This window comes from Anolis sagrei, chromosome Y (assembly GCF_037176765.1).
Source record: "Anolis sagrei isolate rAnoSag1 chromosome Y, rAnoSag1.mat, whole genome shotgun sequence".
In the NCBI taxonomy this organism is placed as follows: Eukaryota; Metazoa; Chordata; class Lepidosauria; order Squamata; family Dactyloidae; genus Anolis; species Anolis sagrei.
The window spans coordinates 75,059,793-75,082,617 of NC_090035.1; the positions used below are offsets into that span (position 1 = coordinate 75,059,793).

Genomic DNA, 22,825 nt, shown 5'->3' on the forward strand with positions numbered 1-22,825 from the left:
ACTTGCAGGTAACTGATATCTACCACTTTGGGTTGGTGCCAGGTGGTGGAGGAAGAATGTTAACCACTTCTCTCCTCCACCACCTGGCACCAACCCAAAGTGATAGATATCAGTTACCTGCAAGTTTCATCTTGGGGTTCTTCTCAAACTTGTATCCTCCTTGCTCAACGAAGTATTTATCTGGAATTTCCTAAATTGTACTCAGTCTCCTAAAGCCTTCACATTGCACGTCCTATTCTCTAACACAATTTGTAATCAATATGTCTCCTCCTGCAGCAACATTATGAACAACAAAGTCTTCTATCAGCATCCCAACCTGATGAGAGCCCTCGGCATGCATGAAACCGTCATGGAAGTGATGGTGAATGTGTTGGGAGGAGGAGATTCAAAGGTAAGCAAGCTTGGCCTTCTGTCAGCAAAGGTCCATTCAAAGTCTGTTAATGTGACACATATGTTCCCTGCAAAAATGTGAGAAAACCTTTTGTTGTCTCTGAGTAGGAGATCCGCTTCCCTAAGATGGTGACCAACTGCTGTCGTTTCCTGTGTTACTTTTGCCGTATCAGCCGCCAGAATCAGCGCTCCATGTTTGACCACCTGAGCTATTTGCTGGAGAACAGTGGCATTGGGTTGGGTAAGCAATGTGCTTACAGGGAAGTTTGGGGTGGGATTGGTCACAGCAAATGCCTCATCTCCAAAAGGGACCAGAGCCCATAAACTGATATGCATTAGTTCAAGTTCACTTCTCATGATCTGGTCAATGACCAGCTCATGAGAAGAAGGACACAGTCCCGCACAAACACATCGGGTCTAAGGGTACGCATTATCCATGTGAGGAAGAGTAGACAGCAGAACCTAGGTGTGACAACCCATAGCCTGAGTGATAGCACTTTCCTCTAGATCAGTGGTTCCCAACCTGTGGTCCGTGGACACCAGTGGTCCACAAGAACAAAAATATGGTCCACAGCCTCACTATTACTACACTGTTGCCTCGAAACCATGCGGCACAAGTGTGACTAGTCTCACGAAACCCTCTTGTAGTGCCAAGGCAACTGGGATGTCAGGAGGAGAGAGGTTGACTACCCATGAAAGATTACTACGACCGCATAATAATAATAATAATAATAATAATAATAATAATAATAATACTTTATTTATAGCCCGCTCTATCTCCCCCAGGGGGACTCGGGGCGGCTTACATGAGGCCACGCCCATCAACACAATAGACACGCTATACACAAAACATAAAATGCAAAAACCAATATAAAAACAACACAACAATATAAAATCAAACATCAAACACAAAACATTCCACAGGGCCCTAAAAGATAGGAGAGATGAAACCGATCTTACCTTGTTGGGAAGCAAGTTCCATAGACGAGGGGGCCACCGCCAAGAAGGCCCTGTCTCTCGTCCCCGCCAGACATATTTGCGGCGCTGACGGAAGCGAGAGCAGGACCTCCCCGGAAGATCTTAAACTGCGAGGCAAGACATAGAGGGAGGGCAGGAATTATTATCTCGATTATTAAATATTGTTTTCTGTGGGCGAGCAGATGGCAACTACTGGATGGCATATGTTCTGTATCCAAAACTAGAGCTGATGGGGTCTATCCAATGCAATTTTCTGAATCAGCACCCCAAATAACCAAACCGAATCTAAAGTTGACCAAAAACTGATTCTTAACTCTTTTGGTACTAATGCTGGAGAGTGGTCCCTGGTCAAAAAAAAAAAATTGGGAACCCACTGCTGTAGACTGCAGGCAGTTTGAAAGGTGGATACTCACAGTAGTATCTTAATTTTGTTATTGGTACATGAGTTTCCCAAGTTGCTGTTAGTGTTTCGAAGACCTGCCAAAATGGCTTGGCAAATAATAATAATAATAATAATAATAATAATAATAATAATAAAACTAAAGTTTAGTTTAGAACTAAACAAACAAGGACATCTAATTACCTCTCAGCAAAAATTTGCTCCAAGCTCTGTCAGACCATTATATGCTAATCAAGGTGGTCAGTTGAAACATTCACACCTAGCTCCAACAGACAAGGGTCCTTTGTCCGACCCCGGTCATTCCACAGATATATAAACCCTTTTCCCTAGTTCCAACAGACCTCACTACCTCTGAGGGTGCTTGCAATAGATGCAGGCAAAACATCAGGAGAGAATGCCTATAGAACATGGCTATATAGCCCGAAAAAACCAACAACAACCCATAACAAAACTTTATTTATATACCGCTCCATCTCCCCGAAGGGACTCAGAGCGGTTCCCAGGTAACATCACAAAACATACAGAGTAAAAACAACATAACCATAAAATTAACAAACAAAATATAAAAATTGTCGCCATAAAACACACATATATTAAAAGTAATCCTGCCTGTTCAAAGCAATTAAAAATTTAAAAGGCCGGGCCAAGATTTGTGCGAGCCCAAAAATTATATGGGGCCCGGGAATTAAGTGCAATGCTATGGCAGGCAACAATAATATTAGGAACGGGTCTGTGGCTGTTCATTCCAGGGCCAATTAGAGGAAAGAATCTGGGTAATTGGTAGGAAGAATAAGGCCGTATTCGACAATGTATAGGGCTGAGTTAGAACTGGTCATTCTCAAAGGCTTGTTCAAGCCACCAGGTTTTCAAGCTCTTACAAAAGGAGGGGAGGGATGGGGCCTGTCTTATTTCCCTTAAAAGGGCGTTCCAGATGCGGGGGGCCACCACCGAGAAGGCCTTCTCTCTCGTCTTCACCAACCACGCTTGAGACGGTAGTGGGACCGAGAGGAGGGCCTCCCCAGAAAATCTTAGAAGGAGATGCGATCGCAGAGATAGGCGGGGCCCGAACCGTTTAGGGCTTTATAGGTCAAGACCTGCACCTTGAATTTGGCTCGGCAACTTATCGGCAGCCAATGAAGCTGTTTTAATAGGGGTGTTGTATGCTCTATGGGACAAAAGAAATTTATATCATAGGAAAAGAAGGCAGATTTATTTAACCTTTAAAGAATAGGGGATAGAAATGTTCTTTTCATAAAGATAAAATACATTCCCCTGTTTTTAGAAGTCTGGTGTTTCTGTTAAGGAATAGATCTGGGTAGATCTGCTGTGAAATTTTGAATGACAGCTATGTAAAATATATTGATGTCAACCTGAGATGTAGCCAGAAAGGAATGACCTGAAATCCAGCACTGCCAAATTAAAAATTTGAATTGATTTATTCCTACGTTGACATTAAATGTTGCCTCCAGCACAGACCACTCATGTCATAGAATCATAGAGTCAAAGAGTTGGAAGAGACCTCATGGGCCATCCAGTCCAACCCCATTCTGCCAAGAAGCAGGAATATTGCATTCAAATCACCCCTGACAGATGGCCATCCAGCCTCTGTTTAAAAGCTTCCAAAGAAGGAGCCTCCACCACACTCCGGGGCAGAGAGTTCCACTGCTGAACGGCTCTCACAGTCAGGAAGTTCTTCCTCATGTTCAGATGGAATCTCCTCTCTTGTAGTTTGAAGCCGTTGTTCCGCGTCCTAGTCTCCAGGGAAGCAGAAAACAAGCTTGCTCCCTCCTCCTCCCTGAGGTTTCCTCTCACATATTTATACATGGCTATCATATCCCCTCTCAGCCTTCTCTTCTTCAGGCTAAACATGCCCAACTCCTTAAGCCGCTCCTCATAGGGCTTGTTCTCCACACCCTTTATCATTTTAGTCGCCCTCCTCTGGACACTATCAGTCTCTGGGGCACTGCTGAGGCTCTTGATTTATGGATAACAGCTTGTCTGCCTTTAGAACTTTCTGTGCTGTCCATTTACCATTTGCTTTGCTTCTCTGCAGGGATGCGTGGATCCACTCCCTTGGACGTGGCTGCTGCTTCTGTCATCGATAACAATGAGCTGGCCCTGGCCTTGCAGGAACAAGACCTGGAAAAGGTATCGCAAATAGTGTAATGCTGAGAATTGCTGGTCTAAGGCACTGCTTCTTAAAATGTGGGTCCTGACCCCAGAGGCAGTCTCCTTAGCTCAATGTTGGGGTCGTTAAAAATAGTAAAACATTTCTGAAAACCACCTAGACATTTACACAAATCTGTTGACAGCAACCTGCAGTATTTATAAGAAACTCTGCAAAAAATGCTTCCATTGCTCTTCATAAAACAAAAATCAGCTAGGTTAGCAATCCTTGCAAATGCTGGTTTATCAGTAATATTATTCTGTTGCGCGCTGGGCCTGTAAATAATTGTCTTTAGAACAGGATGTGCAACCTTTGCCCAGCGGGATGCCAGGGGGCCCAAAGAGAACTTCTCAGAGGGTTTCACCACGAATAGATGGCTTGTGAAGTATAACAAAGTCTTTTATTAACGAACAATCAAACAAAACTTCTCTTGTCTTCAGTAAAAGTCAGCAAATGATTCCAAGTTTTTAGGCAACTGGTGAATTCCTAATCTTGCCCACGAAGGACAGGCAACTGTCTTCAATAACTTCTTCTTTAAAGGAAAATCCCCTTTTTAACTTCTCCCAGGCTGACTGTAATCTAACCCTTACTGATGTGGGCTCCGCTACCGGGTCGAACTGCTTCTCGAACGCCAAGTGGACCTACCAGTAAAGGCTTAGATGTTCTCCAGCTGGAGTTCTTTGGTCTTTAGGGCTGTTTTCCTGGAAGTTCTTAGGAGACTCTTGAAACTGTTCTCCCCCAGAAATTCTTTAAGGTTGAAGCTTTTGTACAGGGGAAGCTTGCACACATCCTGTACATAGCTTTCCTTGCTGAGACTAACTAAAAATGGCTCCCTTCCCTTCCCAATTGCCCTGAGCAAGGGGCGGTACCAAACTTAATGATAATGGACAGGTGACTTGCCCTATGAATGCAGCCAAAAGACTGCAGGGACCTATCTGCAGAGTCCCTGAAACCCTGCAATCAAACATTCAGTGCAAAGCAAAGAAAATTGGAGCTCCTGATACAGCTGTACCAGAACAAATATGATAATAATAATAAAAGAGGAACCTGAAAGAGAGGAGCAATGGGATTTGGCCTTTATAGGAATTGCCTGGAGCTGCTTTTGCAGTTAGAAAGCTTCTTTTTTTGCCTCCAAGGTGGTGACCTATCTGGCCGGAGCTGGCCTCCAGAGCTGCCCTATGCTGCTGTCCAAGGGTTATCCTGACATTGGCTGGAACCCCTGTGGAGGCGAGCGTTATTTGGACTTCCTGCGATTCACTGTCTTTGTCAATGGTGAGTTTAGCACTGTACTTTCCTGAAGCCATTTCCTGGCCATCCAGATTGTTAGGGAAAACTACCCTAAAATAAAGCAGAGCATCCAAAAACAAACAGGATACAAAAGTTGAGCATCAGCTCATTAGCGAGCAGAGCGTGAAGTGCCCTGTGATGTGGCTGTAAAGAATTCAGAGCTTAGAAGGCAGACAAGCAGAAGAACTGGGTCTGAACTACTCTAACACCCATCTCTTCTAAGGTTTCAAAGAAAGGGAAAAAACCAATCACGACATCTCTCCTGACACACAAGCAGAGAGAGATCTCAAAGCACACAGCGCATACTCTCCATACTAAAGTGTAAAAAGGCAGAAGTCAGATTCAAAAAGTTTGCAGTAGAAAAGTCTGACTTGGCTACGGTGGTCCACGCTCTTGTTACATCCCAAATAGACTACTGCAACACTCTCTACGTGGGGCTGCCTTTGAAGACCTCTTAGAAGCTTCAATTAGTCCAATGGTTGGCAGCCAGGTTACTCACTGGAGCGATGTACAGGGAGCGTACGACTCCTCTGTTACTCCAGCTCCACTGGCTGCCGATCAGCTTCCGAGCACAATTCAAAGTGCTGGTTCTAACCTTTAAAGCTCTAAATGGTTCTGGCCCAGATTAACTGTCTGAACATATGTCCTGCTACAAACCATCATGAAGCTTAAGATTGTCCTGCTCTCGATTCCAACACTTTCGCAAATGCGTTTGGTGGGGACGAGAGACAGGGCCTTCTTGGCAGTGGCCCCCCGTCTGTTGAAGTCTCTCCCAAAGACATCAGGTTGGCCACCTCCCTCCTATCCTTTAGCAGACAGTTGAAGACTTGGCTTTGGGACCAGGCGTCCGATTAGTGGACAGTGGCAATTGGAAAGAAAACTTAGGATGTCTGCGACATTGGATTTACCCTCACTTGGATTTGGTTTTAATTGACATGTTTAATTTATTGTTTAATAAATTCTATAATGTGTTTCTAATTATTTTAAATGATTTAAATATAATTTTTAATTTTTATATGCTGATAGCATCATATGATGCTTGTGTGAGGTCGCCCTGGAACGGGTAGAAATGCATGAAATAATAATAATAATAATAATAATAATAATAATAATAAGGTATCAATTTTAAAAATCAAATCAGAATGAGAAGAAAGAGAGAAAAAAAAGATACATTCCCAACGTCATTCAGGAGACATGGGGAAAGGGAAACCCTTAGTCTATATTAAGCTAACTAAACTATTCCTCATTGAGGACTTGAGACTTGACAATGTGGAGCTGAACCCCAACATAGCACCAGGACTGTGGCGCAGCTGTCTGGGAGTCAGCTGCATTAAGATCACTACTGACCGAAAGGTCATAAGTTCGCAGCCAACCTGGGTCGGAGTGAGTGTCTGACCAATTTGTGTAGCTTGCTGTCGACCTTTGCAGCCCGAAAGACAGTTGCATCTATCAAGTAGGAAATTGAGGTACCGCCTACTCAGGGAGGCTAATTTAACTAATTTACAATGCCATAAAAATCTCCAGGAAGTATGCAAAGAATGAGGAAGTACTTCATCAGTGTCACAAATAGACGGTGAAGCGACAGCTCCCCTGGTGGCCAGAATACCCCCATTAAAAGTTGGAATATTAAATTGCTTCTGTGTCTGTCTATATATGTTGTGTGTCTATGGCATTGAATGTTTGCCATGTATATGTACATTGTAATCCGCCCTGAGTCCCCTGCGGGGTGAGAAGGGCGGAATATAAATACTGTAAATAAATAAATAAACAAACACAGATAACTCTTTTGTCTTCATAATCTGCCGTTTCTCTCTCTCCATAGGGGAGAGCGTGGAAGAGAATGCCAATGTGGTTGTGCGCCTGTTGATCCGGCGGCCCGAGTGCTTCGGCCCAGCCCTACGGGGTGAAGGTGGCAATGGCCTACTTGCTGCCATAGAGGAGGCCATCCAGATCTCCCAGGATCCTGCCCGTGATGGGCCCACAGTCAAGAAAGATCGCCGCCGGGAGTTGTGCGTTTGTTTTTTGTTGTTGTTGTTTTTATGAGTGATGGTCACTCGTTGGCCTAACAGGTATCTTGTGTCCAAATTTGGTGTCAATTCATCCAGTGGTTTTTAAGTTATGTTAATCCCACAAACAAACATTACATTTTTATTTATATACTAGCTGTACCCGCCACGCGTTGCTGTGGCCAACCTTCCCTCTTTCTCTCCTTTCCCTCCTTCCTTCACTCCCTCTTTCCTTCCTTCCTTCCCTTCTTTCCTTCTCTTCTTCCTTCTCTATCTCTTTCCTTCCTTCCCCCTTTTTCTTTCTCTTCTGCTCTCTTTTCTTCCTTCTCTCTTTCCTTCTTTCCTTCCCTCCCTCTTTCTCTGCATCTTCCCCACTTCCTTCGCTACCTCTTTCCTTCTTTCCCTTTCTTTACTTCTCTCCTTCCCTCCTTCCCCCTTTTTCTTTCCCTCCCTCTTTCTCTCCTTACTTCCTTCTCTACCTCTTTCCTTCCTTCTCTCTTTGCTTCCATGTTTCCGTCTCCCTTTTCTTCTTCCCTTCCCTCCCACTTTTTTCCTTTTTTCTGTATTGTCATTTAGCTTTTTGGGGCTTTTTAAGTCCCTTCTGCTGTGTTTTTCAGTGTTTTTATGAGTGAAGGACATACATTTGGTTGTTAGGTGTCTTGTGTCCAAATTTGGTGTCAATTTCCCCAGTGGTTTTTGAGTTCTGTTAATCCCACAAACGAACATTACATTTTTATATATATAGATATGTGAAAAGGCTTGGAACTATTATCCCAACACCACCACAGAGCACACAGAGTCCCACAAATGAACATTACATTTTTATTTATATAGATATGCATAGGAATGTAGGGGGAGGAATCCCTCAGCCTGGCCCTGTCTCTAGCGTAGCTACTCATTGTGGTCTGGAAACTTGATGACACAAGAAACCTGTGCAATCCAGGGATGAAGCCCAACAGAAGCAGTTCTTTACGTTCCCTCATTATAGCTGCACTTTACACTTCCTGGCACATGTTCCCTTTACCTTCTCTCCCCATTGTATTTCAGGATAGGACCTCATTAGTTCCCTATGATCCTCTACCTTTGCTGCATGGATGGCTGATGCTCCCTTTCCCCTCCTTCTCTCTCCCTCTCTCTCTCCCAGGTTTGGGGGAGAAGAAACTCACGAAGAGAACCGGGTTCACTTGGGCAATGCAATCATGTCCTTCTATGCCGCCCTCATCGATTTGCTGGGGCGTTGTGCCCCCGAAATGCATGTAAGCACCACTCCACTCCCTTCACTGTAGAAAAAAAAACCCTTGCATGACTATTATCATTTGGTGCATCTCACCCAGCACTGGGACCACTTTTTTTCCAGAGCAGTCTTTGGCTGCTTTCTTTTCTCCCTAACTGGCATTTGGTTGAGGTATCTTTCCAGGTATCTCACATCTTATACCTTGGCTCCCTTTGCGCAGCTCATCCAGGCCGGGAAAGGTGAAGCCCTCCGAATCAGAGCCATCTTGCGCTCTTTGGTGCCCATCGAAGACCTTGTTGGAGTCATTAGCCTCCCGTTGGCGATCCCTTCATTTGGCAAAGGTATGGCAAGTGGACAGGGACCGAGCAGAGTAGCATTCTAGGATATTGCATTTCCTAAGCTAAGTCTCCTTTTGCCTACATTAGATGGCAGTGTTGTCGAGCCCAAAATGTCTGCCAGCTTTGTGCCGGACCACAAGGCCCCCATGGTGTTGTTCCTGGACCGGGTGTATGGCATTGACAACCAGGACTTCCTTCTCCACGTGCTGGAAGTGGGCTTCTTGCCTGACATGAGAGCTGCTGCTTCGTTGGACACCGTGAGTGCTGGGACATGACGGGAAGAGACATGCATAATTTTGATGGTCCAAGCAAAACAATTAATGCAATATCCTTCTTTTATTTATTGTTTCATTATTTTATCTATAGAGAGAAAGGATTCCCTGAAGTACAAGGGCAAAAGGCCACTATACACAAAAAGTAATGCAGTTATATAATTATGAGTATGTACGTCAGATCTATGCTGTAGTACTATAGCATAGATCTGATGTACATTCTCATAATGATTTTATCTGTCAGAAGCTTGGCAGGCGGCGAGAGCTAGGCACCAGGGGCCCGGTAGCCATTCCAGGGAGGCAGAGGGGTGGGGCCCAAAAAGGCAGCGACATGACCCCTCTGAATGGTTAATAGACCCCTCTAGGGGTCGCAACCCCCAGGTTGAGAACTGCTGCTTTGGGGATCACTTTCTGACTTCCCCACTTTAGTTTCTTAGTGTAGAAACACCCTCTGGCAAAGTGTCATTCAGGAAATAGAGAAAGCCAACTTTATCTGCTCTTCTTGCCTAGAATTATCTCCTTTAACTGACAGTATCTCTGCTGGGTCTCAGGTTTGGAGACTATCTTTCTCAACTGTCTGGAATGGTCCACCCACCAGTGGGCTAACTATGCAGGCTCACTACCCAAAGGACATACCTCTCAGGCTTTCAACCTGTACTTGCATCAGTGTATGCTTCAGGTGGAATGAAGTGGCCCATGATTCCTCTTCTTACAGTAGAGCCTCGCCTATCCAACATAAACGGGCCAGCAGAATGTTGGATAAGCAAAAATGTTGGATAATAAGGAGGGATTAAGGAAAAGCCTATTAAGCGTCAAATTACGTTATGATTTTACAAATTAAGCACCAAAACATCACGTTTTACAGCAAATCAACAGAAAAAGCAGTTCAGAACACAGTAACGTTATGTAGTAATTACTGTATTTACAAATTTCGCACCCAAACATTGCAATGTATTGAAGCAGCTGTGGATCTGAGCGGGAAGCAGATTGCGTTGGATAATACAAAACGATGGATGAGCAAAGGTTGGATAAGTGAGACTCTACTGTATTTCAAACCTTCCTACTTGTTCCTTCTACCGCAGGCTGCCTTCAGTACCACTGAGATGGCTCTAGCCATGAATCGCTACCTCTGTTTGGCTGTGTTGCCGCTCATCACCAAGTGCGCCCCTCTTTTTGCTGGCACTGAGCACCGGGCCATCATGGTGGACTCCATGCTGCACACGGTCTACCGGCTGTCTCGCGGACGCTCCCTCACCAAGGCTCAGCGTGACGTCATTGAAGAGTGCCTCATGGCACTGTGCAGGTACTCAGGAGGACTGCAAACATAGACCGAGGGAAATAGAGCCTGCAGGCAGCAGGTGACTCCTGGAGCCCCCTGACATTCCCCCAATATCCACAATTTGGAGCAATTTCACCCAAAATAGATTGCCACCCAAACACATGACAATTGCCACAACTTCCATCTGCCATCCACCTCTACTCTCAACGCCTTTGTTTTTCTTTGAGTCCCCTCTCAAAATGGCAACCAAAAGTGATGGAGCATCACTTCCAGTCTGTGTTAAATAAATAAATAATGGATTGTTGTAGGTTTTTCGGGTTGTATGGCCATGTCCTAGAAGCATTCTCTCCTAGTGTTTCGCCTGCATCTGTGGCTTTCTGTTCACGTTTTGGTTCACTGCCCTTCTAGATACATCCGGCCCTCCATGCTGCAACACCTTTTGCGCCGGCTGGTGTTTGATGTGCCCATCTTGAATGAGTTTGCCAAGATGTCCCTGAAGGTGAGCCATGTGTGTTTGTATTTGACGTGGAGGGAGGCATTTTTTTTCATGTGGAATATGTCAGATTGTATCATAGAATCATTGAGTTGAAAGAGACCTCATGGGCCATCCAGACCAACCACCTACCAAGAAGCAGGAAAATCGCATTCAGAGTATTCCATCCAGCTTCTGCTTGAAAGCCTCCAAAGAAGGAGCCTCCACCACACTCTGGGGCAGAGAGTTCCACTGTTGAACTGCTCCCACAGTGAGGAAGTTCTTCCTAAAGTTTTTCCCAATTTTCCAAACCAGGCATTGGAAAATGTAATCTTTTTTCCCTCCTAGAATGCCCAGAATTCCCTATCAGTATGGTTATTATCATGGTGGATGGAGAATTCTGGGACTCACAGTCACTGTAGTATTTCCAAGGATGTCAGAATTGTGTTCATGCCAGGAAGCCTCTATCTGTTTATATCTGTTTCCATCCCTATCTCTCCCTCTTTCTCTGCATGGATGTGTGTGTCTCTGCAATGGCCAGTCTTCTGGCTAGCTAAACTCTTCTCTCAATTCCTCTTGCCCAGCTGCTGACTAACCATTATGAACGCTGCTGGAAGTATTATTGCCTTCCTACTGGGTGGGCCAACTATGGGATCTCCTCTGAGGAAGAGCTTCACCTGACCCGCAAACTGTTCTGGGGTATCTTTGAGTCATTGTCCCACAAGGTAAGCCATGCACTTTACTTTTAATTCCCAAGTAAATCATCCGGGATCAGCTAGGCATAGGAGAAAGAGGGTGGGCCTACAGTATTTTGGAAGTTGGTCTCTTTTTGTAGACCTTAATCATTGGGAAAGGGAAACTAGGAACCTAAAGTCCCCTGAAGGCATTGTGGGAGGCTGTTGTTTGCTAAGGTAGAGGAAGGACTTATGGTCACCTACATTCTGTTTGGATTGTTGTTGTTCATTCGTTCAGTTGTTTCCAACTCTTCATGGCCTCATGAACCAGCCCACGCCAGAGCTCCCTGTTAGCCGTCACCATCCCCAGCTCCTTCAAGGTCAAGCCGGTCACTTCAAAGATACCATCCTCCACTTAGTCAGCCCCTCTTCCTTTTTCCTTCCATTTTCCCCAACATCATTGTCTTCTCCAAACTTTCCTGTCTTCTCATGATGTGGCCAAAATACTTCCTCTTTGCCTCTAACATCCTTCCCTCCAATGAGCAGTCGGGCTTTATTTCCTGAAGTATGGACTGGTTGGATCTTCTGAAGGTCCAAGGCACTCTCAGAACTTTCCTTCAACACCACAGTTCAGAAACATCTCTCTTCCTTCACTCAGCCTTCCTTATGGTCTAGCTCTCACATCCGTAGGTGACTACGGGGAATACCATTGCTTTAACTATCTGGATCTTCGTTGCCAGTATGATGTCTCTGTCTGGATTACAAATCCAAAATCCCCAAACCAGCATATCAACTCTAGTTCTAGTTAGTTGAATCTTGGAACTATAGACCAAAAGCAGTTTGCAAGACAGACCACTCCTCTTTTCTATACTGTTGGATAGACAGCCTTCAAGATGACTAGGCACCAAGCTTTCCGATGCCAAAGTGTTTTATCTCATTGAGGTTTTTTTCTCTCTAACCCATTTCTCTTCCCAATTTTCTCTATCCTGCTGCCCAGAAATATGACTCTGAGCTGTACAAGCTCGCCATGCCCTGCCTGTGCGCAATTGCAGGGGCCATCCCACCTGACTATGTGGATGCCAGCTACTCCTCCAAGACTGAGAAGAAGGCATCTGTGGATGCTGAAGGCAACTTTGACCCCAAGCCTGTGGAGACACTCAAGTGAGTGATACTTACAGATCCTTTCGGTCAGTGGTCCCCAACCTTCGTAATGCCATTTTATCATTTGGGAGTTGTAGTTGCTGGGATTTATAGTTCACCTACAATCAAAGGGCATTCTGATTTCCACCAACGATGGAATTGAACCAAACTTGGCACACAGAACTCCCATGACCAACAGAAAGTACTGGAAGGGTTTGGTGGGCACTGACCTTGCATTTTGGAGTTGTAGTTCACCTACATCCAGAGAGCACTGCGGACTCAAACAATGATAATCGGGACCAAACTTGGCACGAATAATCAATATGCCCAAATGTGAATACTAGTGGAGTTTGGGGGAAAATAGACCATGACATTTGGGAGTTGTAGTTGCTGAGATTTATAGTTGACCCCAAACCTGTGGAGATACTCAAGTGAGTGATACTTGCAGGTCCTTTGGGTTAGTGGTTCCCAACCTTCCTAATGCCATTTTGTCATTTGGGAGTTGTAGTTGATGGGATTGATAGTTAATCTACAATCAAAGGGCATTCTGAATTCCACCAACGATGGAATTGAAAACTTAAACTGGATCAATAGTTCTCAGCAGAGCACTAATCTGTTGCACCCCAGGCCTGGAAACACCTATGACCACAGCACCACACAAGAGTCCAGAGTACAAGCAAACAGTTTATTGTAAAAGCACATGAAACTATATGAAAAATAAAGAAAGAAGATGTATGATCCAAAAAAGGGTTAGCAGAAGGTCATAACCAAACTGTAAAACAAATGTCTCATGCAGATCCCAAAGTAAAACAGCCCATGAATAGCAAAAAAAGGCATTCCAAGAAGGCCTGCAGTCGTAGAAGCCCAAATTACAAAATGCGAGATAGCAGATAGTGTTAGAATTTAGCCAGGAAAAATATGCCATCAAAATGGAGGCGATCCGCCATCTTGCAGATACGGGGACCCGAGGGGTTTCCGTATCCGCGGTTTGGAGGAGCAACATAAGTCCACAAGCAAAAGGTATATTTAGTAAAACTTGAGCTGGAATACAAAAACAAGAACATAGAAAGTTTCCAGGATACTTAAATCCGAAACCAAGGCTTGACTTGAAACAAAAACCAGATAACTCAGGCCTTGCTTCTTACTCAAACACTACGTTGCCTGAACTAACCCTTAGGTAAATTACTTGCTAATTAATAGACACCCATGTAGTCATTTCTTTTCCCATGAATTTTCTCCCCAATTTTCCCACATAAGCTAGGAACCTAAAGTCCCCTGAATGCATTTTGGAAGGATGTTGTTTGCTAAGGTAGAGCAAGAACTTATGGTCACCATGATTTTTCTCCCTAACTTTCCCACATAATTGCTCTGACCAACTCTGCCTATTTTTTGCTCTAATCTGTAAACAAAGACTTTTGGTGATCTACGTAGCTCCAGGTGTTTTTCCCAGGGAGCCTTCCGTATCACTTAGATCTTCACCAAACTCCTTATCTAATGTTGCAGTTTCTGGCTCCTCTGACTGACCTTGAAGCCCTGCACTTTCTGAGTCAGGTTCCTCCCAGAGAGAAGCATCATTTCCCTGACTTGAATCTTCATGACTTTGTGCCCTAGAAAATCCCACAATTCTCTAAATTATCAGTGGACCCATCAGCCTCAGTCTGTACTACAACACTATCTTCCTGTTGATGGGCAGCCTGTTTTTTTTTTTTCTCCTTGCAGTGTCATAATTCCAGAGAGACTGGATGCTTTCATCAACAAGTATGCTGAATACACTCATGAGAAATGGGCCTTTGATAAGGTAAGGAGCCTCCACTTGACCTTCTGGATTGATGTGTCATGCCTAAGTGGCTCTCAAGAATCCCTTCACAAAGACTCACCTCTTCCAAGATGGTGACTTTCAGATGTATTGGACTAAAACTGCATAGTCCCATGACCAGGAGATTTCCATAAACTTTTGCATCCTAGTTTGTCACAGGAAACAGAAATCATGCTCTCTTCTTCTTCTTCTTCCAGATTCAGAATAACTGGTCTTTTGGAGAGGCCTATGACGAGGAGGCCAAGACGAGCCCCATGTTGCGGCCATATAAAACGTTCTCAGAAAAGGTAATGCTCTCATTCTACTCTTCCCTCCATAAAAGAAGGGAAACATAACTGTAACCAATCTATAACATTCCTGTAACCAATGTGACTACTGGATTTTGAACTAGCTGGAGTTTTTAAACTTGGTACAAAGGTAGCCCAACGTAAAACACATTGCAGAATCCAACCTCGAGGTTACCATGCGTGCACAACCATCTTTAGGTCCTCCAAATCTAGAAAGGATATCCCACCCAAGATATCCAACTTTAGGCCTGATTTTTAACCCTTCTTCAGCTTTCATTCAGGTTTATTTTATTTTATTTATTTATTTCCGGTTACTTACTTACTTAGGCGATCCCTCGTTGGCCGAGTAGGATAGTCTTCCAGGATCAGTATTTTGGTGGGTCTGTAGGTGACTGTGGAAGTGTGTTCATTTGGAAGTGTGTTCCACAGGCAGGGAGCCACAGCCGAGAAGGCCCTGTCTCTCATTCCCTCCGATGTTGGCGGGAGCAAGAGCAGGGCCTCTCTGGATGATCTAAAATTATGAGGTGAAACATAGAGGTAGATGCGTTTTCAGACAAGTAAGGTGGGCCAGAACCGTATAGAGCTTTATAGGTCAAAACCAGCACTTTGTGCATGCATGTATGTTATTGTTATTGTTTATTGCTTATTGCTTATTGTGTGTTTTCTGTTTTTGAGTTTTATTTTAACTGTTTTGTATTGATTAAGACTCCAGCAACACATAGAGCGAGAGTTGCCAGATGTTCAAGCTGGGTTTAGAAAAGGCAGAGGAACGAGAGACCAGATTGCCAATATCCGCTGGATAATGGAGAAAGGCAGGGAGTTTCAGAAAAACATCTATTTCTGCTTCATTGACTATTCTAAAGCCTTTGACTGTGTGGATCATAATAAATTGTGGCAAGTTCTTGGTGGGATGGGCATCCCAAGCCACCTTGTCTCTCTCCTGAGGAATCTGTACAAGGACCAAGTAGCAACAGTGACTGGACTGACCTTGAAGGAGCTGGGGGTGGTGACGGCTGACAGGGAGCTCTGGCGTGGGCTGGTCCATGAGGTCACGAAGAGTCGGAGACGACTGAACGAATGAACAATAAAAAACATTGATTATTTGTTATCGCTTTTGTTTACTTGGCATCATGTAAGCCGCACCGCGTCCTTGGGGAGATGGTAGCAGGGTACAAATAAAGTTTTATTATTATTATTATTATCTGAATTGAGCTCAGAAGTGGATCGGCAGCCAGTGGAGCTGACATAACAAGGAGGTGGTATGCTCCCTGTATGTCGCTCCAGTTAGTAATCTGGCTGGCGCCCGTTGGACTAGTTGAAGTTTCTGAACTGTTTTCAAGGGCAGCCCCACGTAGAGTGCGTTGCAGTAATCTATCTATTCAGGGTGTAACCAGAGCGTGGACAACCCTAGCCAGATCAGACTTCCCAAAGTACTTGTTTTCTTCCTGCAGGATAAGGAAATTTACCGGTGGCCCATCAAGGAATCACTGAAGGCCATGATTGCTTGGGAGTGGACAATGGAAAAGGCTCGTGAGGCTGAGGAGGAGAAGACTGAGAAGAAAAAGACCCGCAAGATCTCACAGACACAGGTTTGGAGTGGGAATGGCTCATGGCGTGCCCCATTAGGGACTTGTTTTTAATCAAAAGCAGCTTTGGAGACTGTGGTTTCGAGCAGGAAGGTGTTCTTTGCATCTTTTCTGCTACCTATCTTTGTTGTCTTTTCCTGCTTGCTGTCCACATATAGGTTTGCAAGTGCATCCTGATTTTAGCAAGATCACAGCTTCTAAAACTGCAAAAGGAATTTGTGGGAAGGGCAATTTCACTTAGAAAACCATTCAGAGAGGAATTGCAGGCCCAGGCAAAAGAAATATTGTGGCAGGCATGGAAACCAACTGACACCAGTCTCTCTTTTTATGTTCTCTTGCAGACGTACGACCCTAGCCATGGCTACAATCCTCAGCCCATAGATATCTCGGGAGTAACCCTCTCTAGAGAACTGCAGGTAAGCAAACACATAACTCAGCCTATGGGATGTGACTGCAACAAACTTGTCCTCCTAGAAGAATTGCAAAGTAAAATGCTGACATCAGAATAAACTATAAGATAGGACATGTGTTTGCTGGCCACATGACCTTGGAGGCGTCTATGGACAACGCCAGCTCTTCGGCTTAGAAATGGAGATGAGCACCAACCCCCAGTCAGACGCAACTAGACTTAAGGATCAGGGGAAACCTTTACCTTTACCTATTCTTCCTCCGCAGGCCATGGCAGAGCAGCTGGCTGAGAACTACCACAACACCTGGGGACGCAAGAAGAAGCTAGAGCTAGAAGCCAAAGGTGAATTTGTGCCTCTTTCCTTTGTGCATCTTTCTTCTCTTCTCATTGCACAGTACTGACATTTCTCCCTTTTTCAAAATCACATTGCAAGCTTTCTCTCTCTTCTTCCTGAAGGTGGAGGAACCCATCCTCTTCTGGTGCCTTACGATACTCTGACAGCAAAAGAGAAGGCACGGGACCGAGAAAAGGCCCAGGAGTTGCTGAAGTTCTTGCAGCTTAATGGCTATGCGGTGACAAGGTGCGCCTGGAAGATGTGGGAGAATGCACAGAACATGAAGGGGTCCATGAATGGGGCAGGAAGCACACTAGCTTTGATGCCAACACACAACTAAGGGAGTCTGTGTAAACCAGGCATGGGCAAACTTGGGTCCTCCAGGTGTTTTGGACTTCAACTCTCACAATTCCTAACAGCCTCAGGCCCATTCCTTTTCCCCTTCAGCCGCTTAAGCTGCCTGAAGTCTTGAGACCAAATACAATTGTAGTAAAGAAATGCAGCTCTCCAAATAACGACTACTCCATCAAAAAAGAATCTTCATAAAGCTTGCAAAATCAAGAACCAGAACACAACAAAGTCTCCCGAGTTGTTTATTTATTTATTTACAGTATTTATATTCCGCCCTTCTCACCCCGCAGAAGACTCAGAGCGGATAACAATGTACATATACATGGCAAACATTCAATGCCATAGACACACAACATATGTAGACAGACACTCAGAGGCTATTTAACATTCCAGCTTCTGGCCACCAGGGGAGCACCAACCTATGCATACTTAACCAACCCATGGCTTGAAAATGATGGTTGCTTACCTGTAATCATATTTCTTTGAGTAGTCATCTGTGAAATTCGCACATATAGTAATTGCTGCACAATTTATTTATTTACAGTATTCATATTCTGCCCTTCTCACCCCGCAGGGGACTCAGGGCAGATTACAATGTACATATACATGGCAAACATTCAATGCCATAGACACACAACATATATAGACAGACACTCAGAGGCTATTTAACATTCCAGCTTCTGGCCACCAGGGGAGTTGTCGCTTCACCATCCGTTTGTGACACTGATGAAGTACTACCCCATTCTTTGCCTACTTCCTGGAAAATTTTATGGCCTCGTAAATCAGTTAAATTAGCCTCCCCACATAAGTGGTATCTAAATTTCCTACTTGACAGATGCAACTGTCTTTCGGGCTGCAAAGGTCGACAACAAGCTACACAATTTTGGTCGGAAGCTCACTCCGATCCGGGCTGCCTTCGAAATCATGACCTTTTGGTCAGTAGTGATCTTAATGCAGCTAACTCCCAGCAAGCTGCGCCGCAGTTCCAGTGTTTCCCTTGTTTCGTTGTAAACTTCTTTGGGTGTATGTTACTAGTAAATGATGTAACTAGGATATAATTTCTACAACTTTGTCTGAGAGTATGTTACTTCAAACTGTATTGTTACAAAGTTCAAGTGATGCATATGGTTCATGCTATAATATAGACAGGACTGAACCTCACCTGAGTACCCAGATGCCCTCTGGATCTCCTCTCTGGAAAGTTCTCCCCATTGTTATCTTATTGCGTTTGAGTATTTAGGACCTACATGGCCTTGCACATTCTGAAAACACACAGTCTCAAATCAGTCTACTCGAATGCGGATTTTAACCTATTTTACTCATCCACTGCTATTATTTCTCACAGGGGTTTGAAGGACATGGAGCTGGACACATCGTCCATTGAGAAACGCTTTGCCTATGGGTTCCTGCTACAGCTGCTGAAGTGGATGGACATCTCTCAAGAGTTCATTGCCCATTTAGGTAAAGGGATTGCTCTTTCTCCTGCTCAGCATGGAGTTCCACAGTTCCTTCCTCTGAAGACCCTGGGAGCAGGGAGGGAACTGTAGCAGAGGAAAGGAGGAGGTTTGGGATTCAGACCCCTTCTTTGGTTGATACACTTGGTTGAGGGATGGTCAACCAAGTAAAGTAGCAGCCAATTGAACTAGAACTTTTGCGTGTGTGGGAAAGCCTAGTGGCTAAATAGCACTCAGGACTCCAGGCTTCCACTGTCAAATGCAAGTGAAGGGTTTGAGCTTGGACAAAGATCAAACAGCCACATCCTCAGTTGCCCAGGCTAGGTAAAGGACAGAGTGTGTATTTGTGTAATTAACACACACTTTCCATTTCTTGGTGGTGTTCACTGGAACTCTCTTCTACCTCAGAGGCTGTGGTTAGCAGCGGACGGGTAGAAAAATCTCCCCATGAGCAAGAAATCAAGTTCTTTGCCAAGGTCGGTCTCAACTTCTGTTTGTGTACTGCTATTTATTGTGGTAGGAATGGGCCGAGGTGGGGAGGGCTTCCTACATGGATCAGAGAATAGGCTGTTTTCCTTCAGTACTTTACTGTTATATTTTATTTTCATTTCCTGTGTGTGACTCTGTATTAATGTTGCTGTTTATTATTATTATGTTGTTATTATTCGATGTTATTATTTGCTGTTGTTATTCACACCAAGCTCCAGCAGACAAGAGTCCTCTGTCCCACCCTGGTCATTCCACAGATATATAAACCCATTTTCCTACTTCCAACAGACCTCACCACCTCTGAGGATTTTGATCTGTTGTAATTTGTTGGGCTTGACCTCATGTTAGCCGCCCCGAGTCCCCTTTGGGGGAGATGGTGGCGGGGTATAAATAAAGATTATTATTATTATTATTATTATTATTATTATTATTACCACATAATGGTAAGGGCTTGCAGTAAAAACAAGCGGAAGCTGATCTCGGCTCCTCCTCGGTATCACAGTTTAATCTTTTTTATTAATCCTAGCAATGCAAACTAAAAGAAAACTCTCATTCCCTGAAAACTACTACCAATTGCCTCTCCTCTAGAGTAGAGAGTAGAAACAGCTGTAATGTGTGATGTGGTGCAGGTCCTGGAGAGAATACGTGCACCTGCCTCCAGTGCCTCTCCAGTCTCCTCTAGAGTAAATGGCTTTAAAGCTTCCTTAAAGCGCACGCATGTGTGCCTGTAGCAACTCTGTGAGTCTCCTCTAGAGTAAACAGCTTTAAACCCTCCTTAAAGTGTGTGCACCTCCCTGCAGCTCCTCTCCCAGTCTCCTCTAGAGTAAAGAGCTTTAAAGCATCTTTAAAGCACACCTGCGTGTCTGCAGCACCTCTCCCAGTCTCCTCTAAAGAGCTTTAAAGCCTCCTGAAAGCGTGCATGCCTGCCTGCAGCTCCTCTCCCAGTCTCCTCTAGAGTAAAGAGCCTTAAATCCTCCTTAAAGTGTGTGCGCCTGCCTGCAGTACCTCCCCCATTCTCCTCTAGAGTAGAAACAGCTTAAATGATGGGAAGTGGAAGCCCCTCCTCCCCATAATGGGCTTGATAGAAAACAAATCTTTTGGCACCCCAGAGCAAAAAAATATATATGCCATCCCAAATTCAGGGGGCTCCCAAAAAATGGATAAGAACCTCACTGAAATCTGGGACACCAAAATGGATCAGTTTACCTAGAATGCACAAGATTATCAGAGAAGACTTCCCTAAATGGAGATGCTGTGGCACAAAAAAGGAAGAGAAGGATAGCTCTTGGGGGATTTCCTTTGGCTATATTCTCCTGTATCCCAAGGAATCTGAGATAACGACCTTTCTAGCTCTGCTAATTTTCTTTCACTTTCCAGATCCTGTTGCCTCTCATCAACCAGTACTTCACCAACCACTGCCTCTACTTCTTGTCCACACCAGCCAAAGTCCTGGGCAGTGGGGGCCATGCTTCCAACAAGGAGAAGGAGATGATAACCAGGTGAGGACCAGGAGCTCCCCACAAAGGGCTGTGCAGATTACATTTTTAATTATATTCCTTCACCAGTATGTTGCAAGAAGGAAATGGGAACAAATCTCTGTTTGCAAACATGTTTGTTACACAAGGAGACAAAAATGACCTGTGGTTCCCTACAGTCTCTCTGAAATATCCTGTATTCAGGGACAGATTTGACTGCCTGCAAAATGTAAACAGACTCTTAAGATTGAGATCAAGTTGCTTTGTTACAAAGTTCAAGGGCTGCATATGGTTCATGCTATAATATAGCCTGGACCTCACCTGAGTACCCAGATGCCCTCTGGATCTCCTCTCTAGAAAGTTCTCCCCATTGTTCTGAAATTCTGCTTCTTGCTCAAAATGAAGGGCAGTGGTTCTCAACCTGTGGGTCCCCAGGTGTTTTGGCCTACAACTCCCAGAAATCCCAGCCAGTTTACCAGCTGTTACGATTTCTGGGCCAAAAACACCTGGGGACCCCAGGTTGAGAACCACTGGTGTAGGGTGTTGTGTATACAGTGTTCCCTCGCTCCTTTGCGGTTCGCTTATCGCGGACTTGCTGTTTCGCGGTTTTCCCTGAACAGCCCTCCTCCTCCTTCCCTTCCCTTCCTCCCTCTCTCTCACTTTGCCTTCTCTTTCCTCTCCTCTTTCCCCTCCCTTCCTCCCTTAACTTCTCCCAGGCTGACTGTAATCTAAGCCTTACTGATGTGGGCTCTGCTACCGGGTCGAACTGCGTCTTGAGCACCGAGTGGACCTACCAGTAAAGCCAGTAGATTCTTTTGCTTGCAGGACCCTACTCCTCCTCCTCTCCTTCCCGCCATCCTTCCCTCCTTGCCTTCCTTCCTCTGCCGCTTTCCCTCCTGAGGCTGTGGGAGAAAGAGGAGGAGGAGGAAGAAAAAGATGCTGGGGTTGGGGAGGAAACGGATGGAGCCACTGCCCTTGGGGCTGGCGGGGGCATAAAAGTCCAGTGCAAAAAGCTGGCCAGGCTGCACTGGGCTGCCGCCGGAGGAGACCTGGCTGAAGTGCGGCAGCTCCTGAGGAAGCAGCACGAGTCGAATGAGAGGGACAAGAGGAGGGAAAGAACAGGCTGTGCTGGCTGATACCCAAACAGGGAATGAGCTGGAGATGTCTCTGCCTTGGTCCTTTCACTATTGGCTGCTACTTCCCGGCAGATGTCAAGTGGTGCATTACCGGCTAAGCGGTGTAATTTCTCCAGTGGTGTAGGGTGCAGACACCCTGTGATAATGCGGCATGTCTCATTAAGAGCCACATCCACTGTTTTAGTGTGGTAAAATGTGTTCCACACTGGGCATGCATACTCAGCAGCAGAGTAGCACAGCGCAAGGGCAGATGTCTTCACTGTATCTGGTTGTGATCCCCAGGTTGTGCCAGTCAGCTTTCGTATGATATTTTTTCTAGCACCAGAATGGAACACCCACGATAAAGTGAGAGAACACTGTATGTGCGAATAAGAGAAGAGCAGGAACAACAACAGCCTGATTCCCCCCAAGATATATAGCTGAGAACTCCTGACATTTCTAGTCCAGCACATCTGAAGGGTACCAGTTTAGGAAGGACTGCCATACACTTCCTTGTTTCTCATATCCTTTGTGAGACCCAGATGCCCTTTTCACCCAGCTCCTACCTAGTCCCTTTGCTCCATTGTGTTTCCCTACTCCTTCCAACGACATCTTTCATTCTCTCTCTGTGCCTCTCTTTTCCATCCTTCAGCCTTTTCTGCAAATTGGCAGCCTTGGTCAGGCACCGGGTCTCTCTCTTTGGTAAGCAGCATCTTTCCTCGACTTCTGTCCTTGTTGTGTCTCTGTGTGTCTCCCTTACCTCTTATTTTCTACCCCTTGTCTCTGTTTCAGTGGGGTCCGAGCGCCCCACAAACCTCTGTCCATCCTGCATCCTGACTGTGCCTCCTTAGCCATGGACCAACCTGCTTCCC

At 45.1% G+C, this 22,825-nt stretch overlaps 1 protein-coding gene across 15 annotated transcripts in view; it reads left to right on the top strand.

Annotated features, from left to right (window-relative positions):
- Positions 1–22,825, top strand: part of LOC132780560 (ryanodine receptor 1) — a 259,347-nt gene that overhangs the window by 143,527 nt on the left and 92,995 nt on the right. For all 15 annotated transcript variants that reach the window (XM_067461902.1, XM_067461908.1, XM_067461905.1 and 12 more), the window contains 22 exons: positions 277–391; positions 499–631; positions 3,822–3,916; positions 5,072–5,207; positions 7,045–7,231; positions 8,373–8,484; positions 8,683–8,803; positions 8,888–9,057; positions 10,155–10,375; positions 10,760–10,850; positions 11,408–11,548; positions 12,495–12,658; positions 14,357–14,435; positions 14,651–14,740; positions 16,192–16,329; positions 16,668–16,742; positions 17,002–17,077; positions 17,192–17,315; positions 18,766–18,881; positions 19,283–19,350; positions 20,741–20,862; positions 22,606–22,655. In XM_067461902.1, the coding sequence (XP_067318003.1) occupies positions 277–391; positions 499–631; positions 3,822–3,916; positions 5,072–5,207; positions 7,045–7,231; positions 8,373–8,484; positions 8,683–8,803; positions 8,888–9,057; positions 10,155–10,375; positions 10,760–10,850; positions 11,408–11,548; positions 12,495–12,658; positions 14,357–14,435; positions 14,651–14,740; positions 16,192–16,329; positions 16,668–16,742; positions 17,002–17,077; positions 17,192–17,315; positions 18,766–18,881; positions 19,283–19,350; positions 20,741–20,862; positions 22,606–22,655 (2,624 nt within the window). The remainder of the gene's footprint in view (positions 1–276; positions 392–498; positions 632–3,821; positions 3,917–5,071; positions 5,208–7,044; positions 7,232–8,372; positions 8,485–8,682; positions 8,804–8,887; positions 9,058–10,154; positions 10,376–10,759; positions 10,851–11,407; positions 11,549–12,494; positions 12,659–14,356; positions 14,436–14,650; positions 14,741–16,191; positions 16,330–16,667; positions 16,743–17,001; positions 17,078–17,191; positions 17,316–18,765; positions 18,882–19,282; positions 19,351–20,740; positions 20,863–22,605; positions 22,656–22,825) is intronic.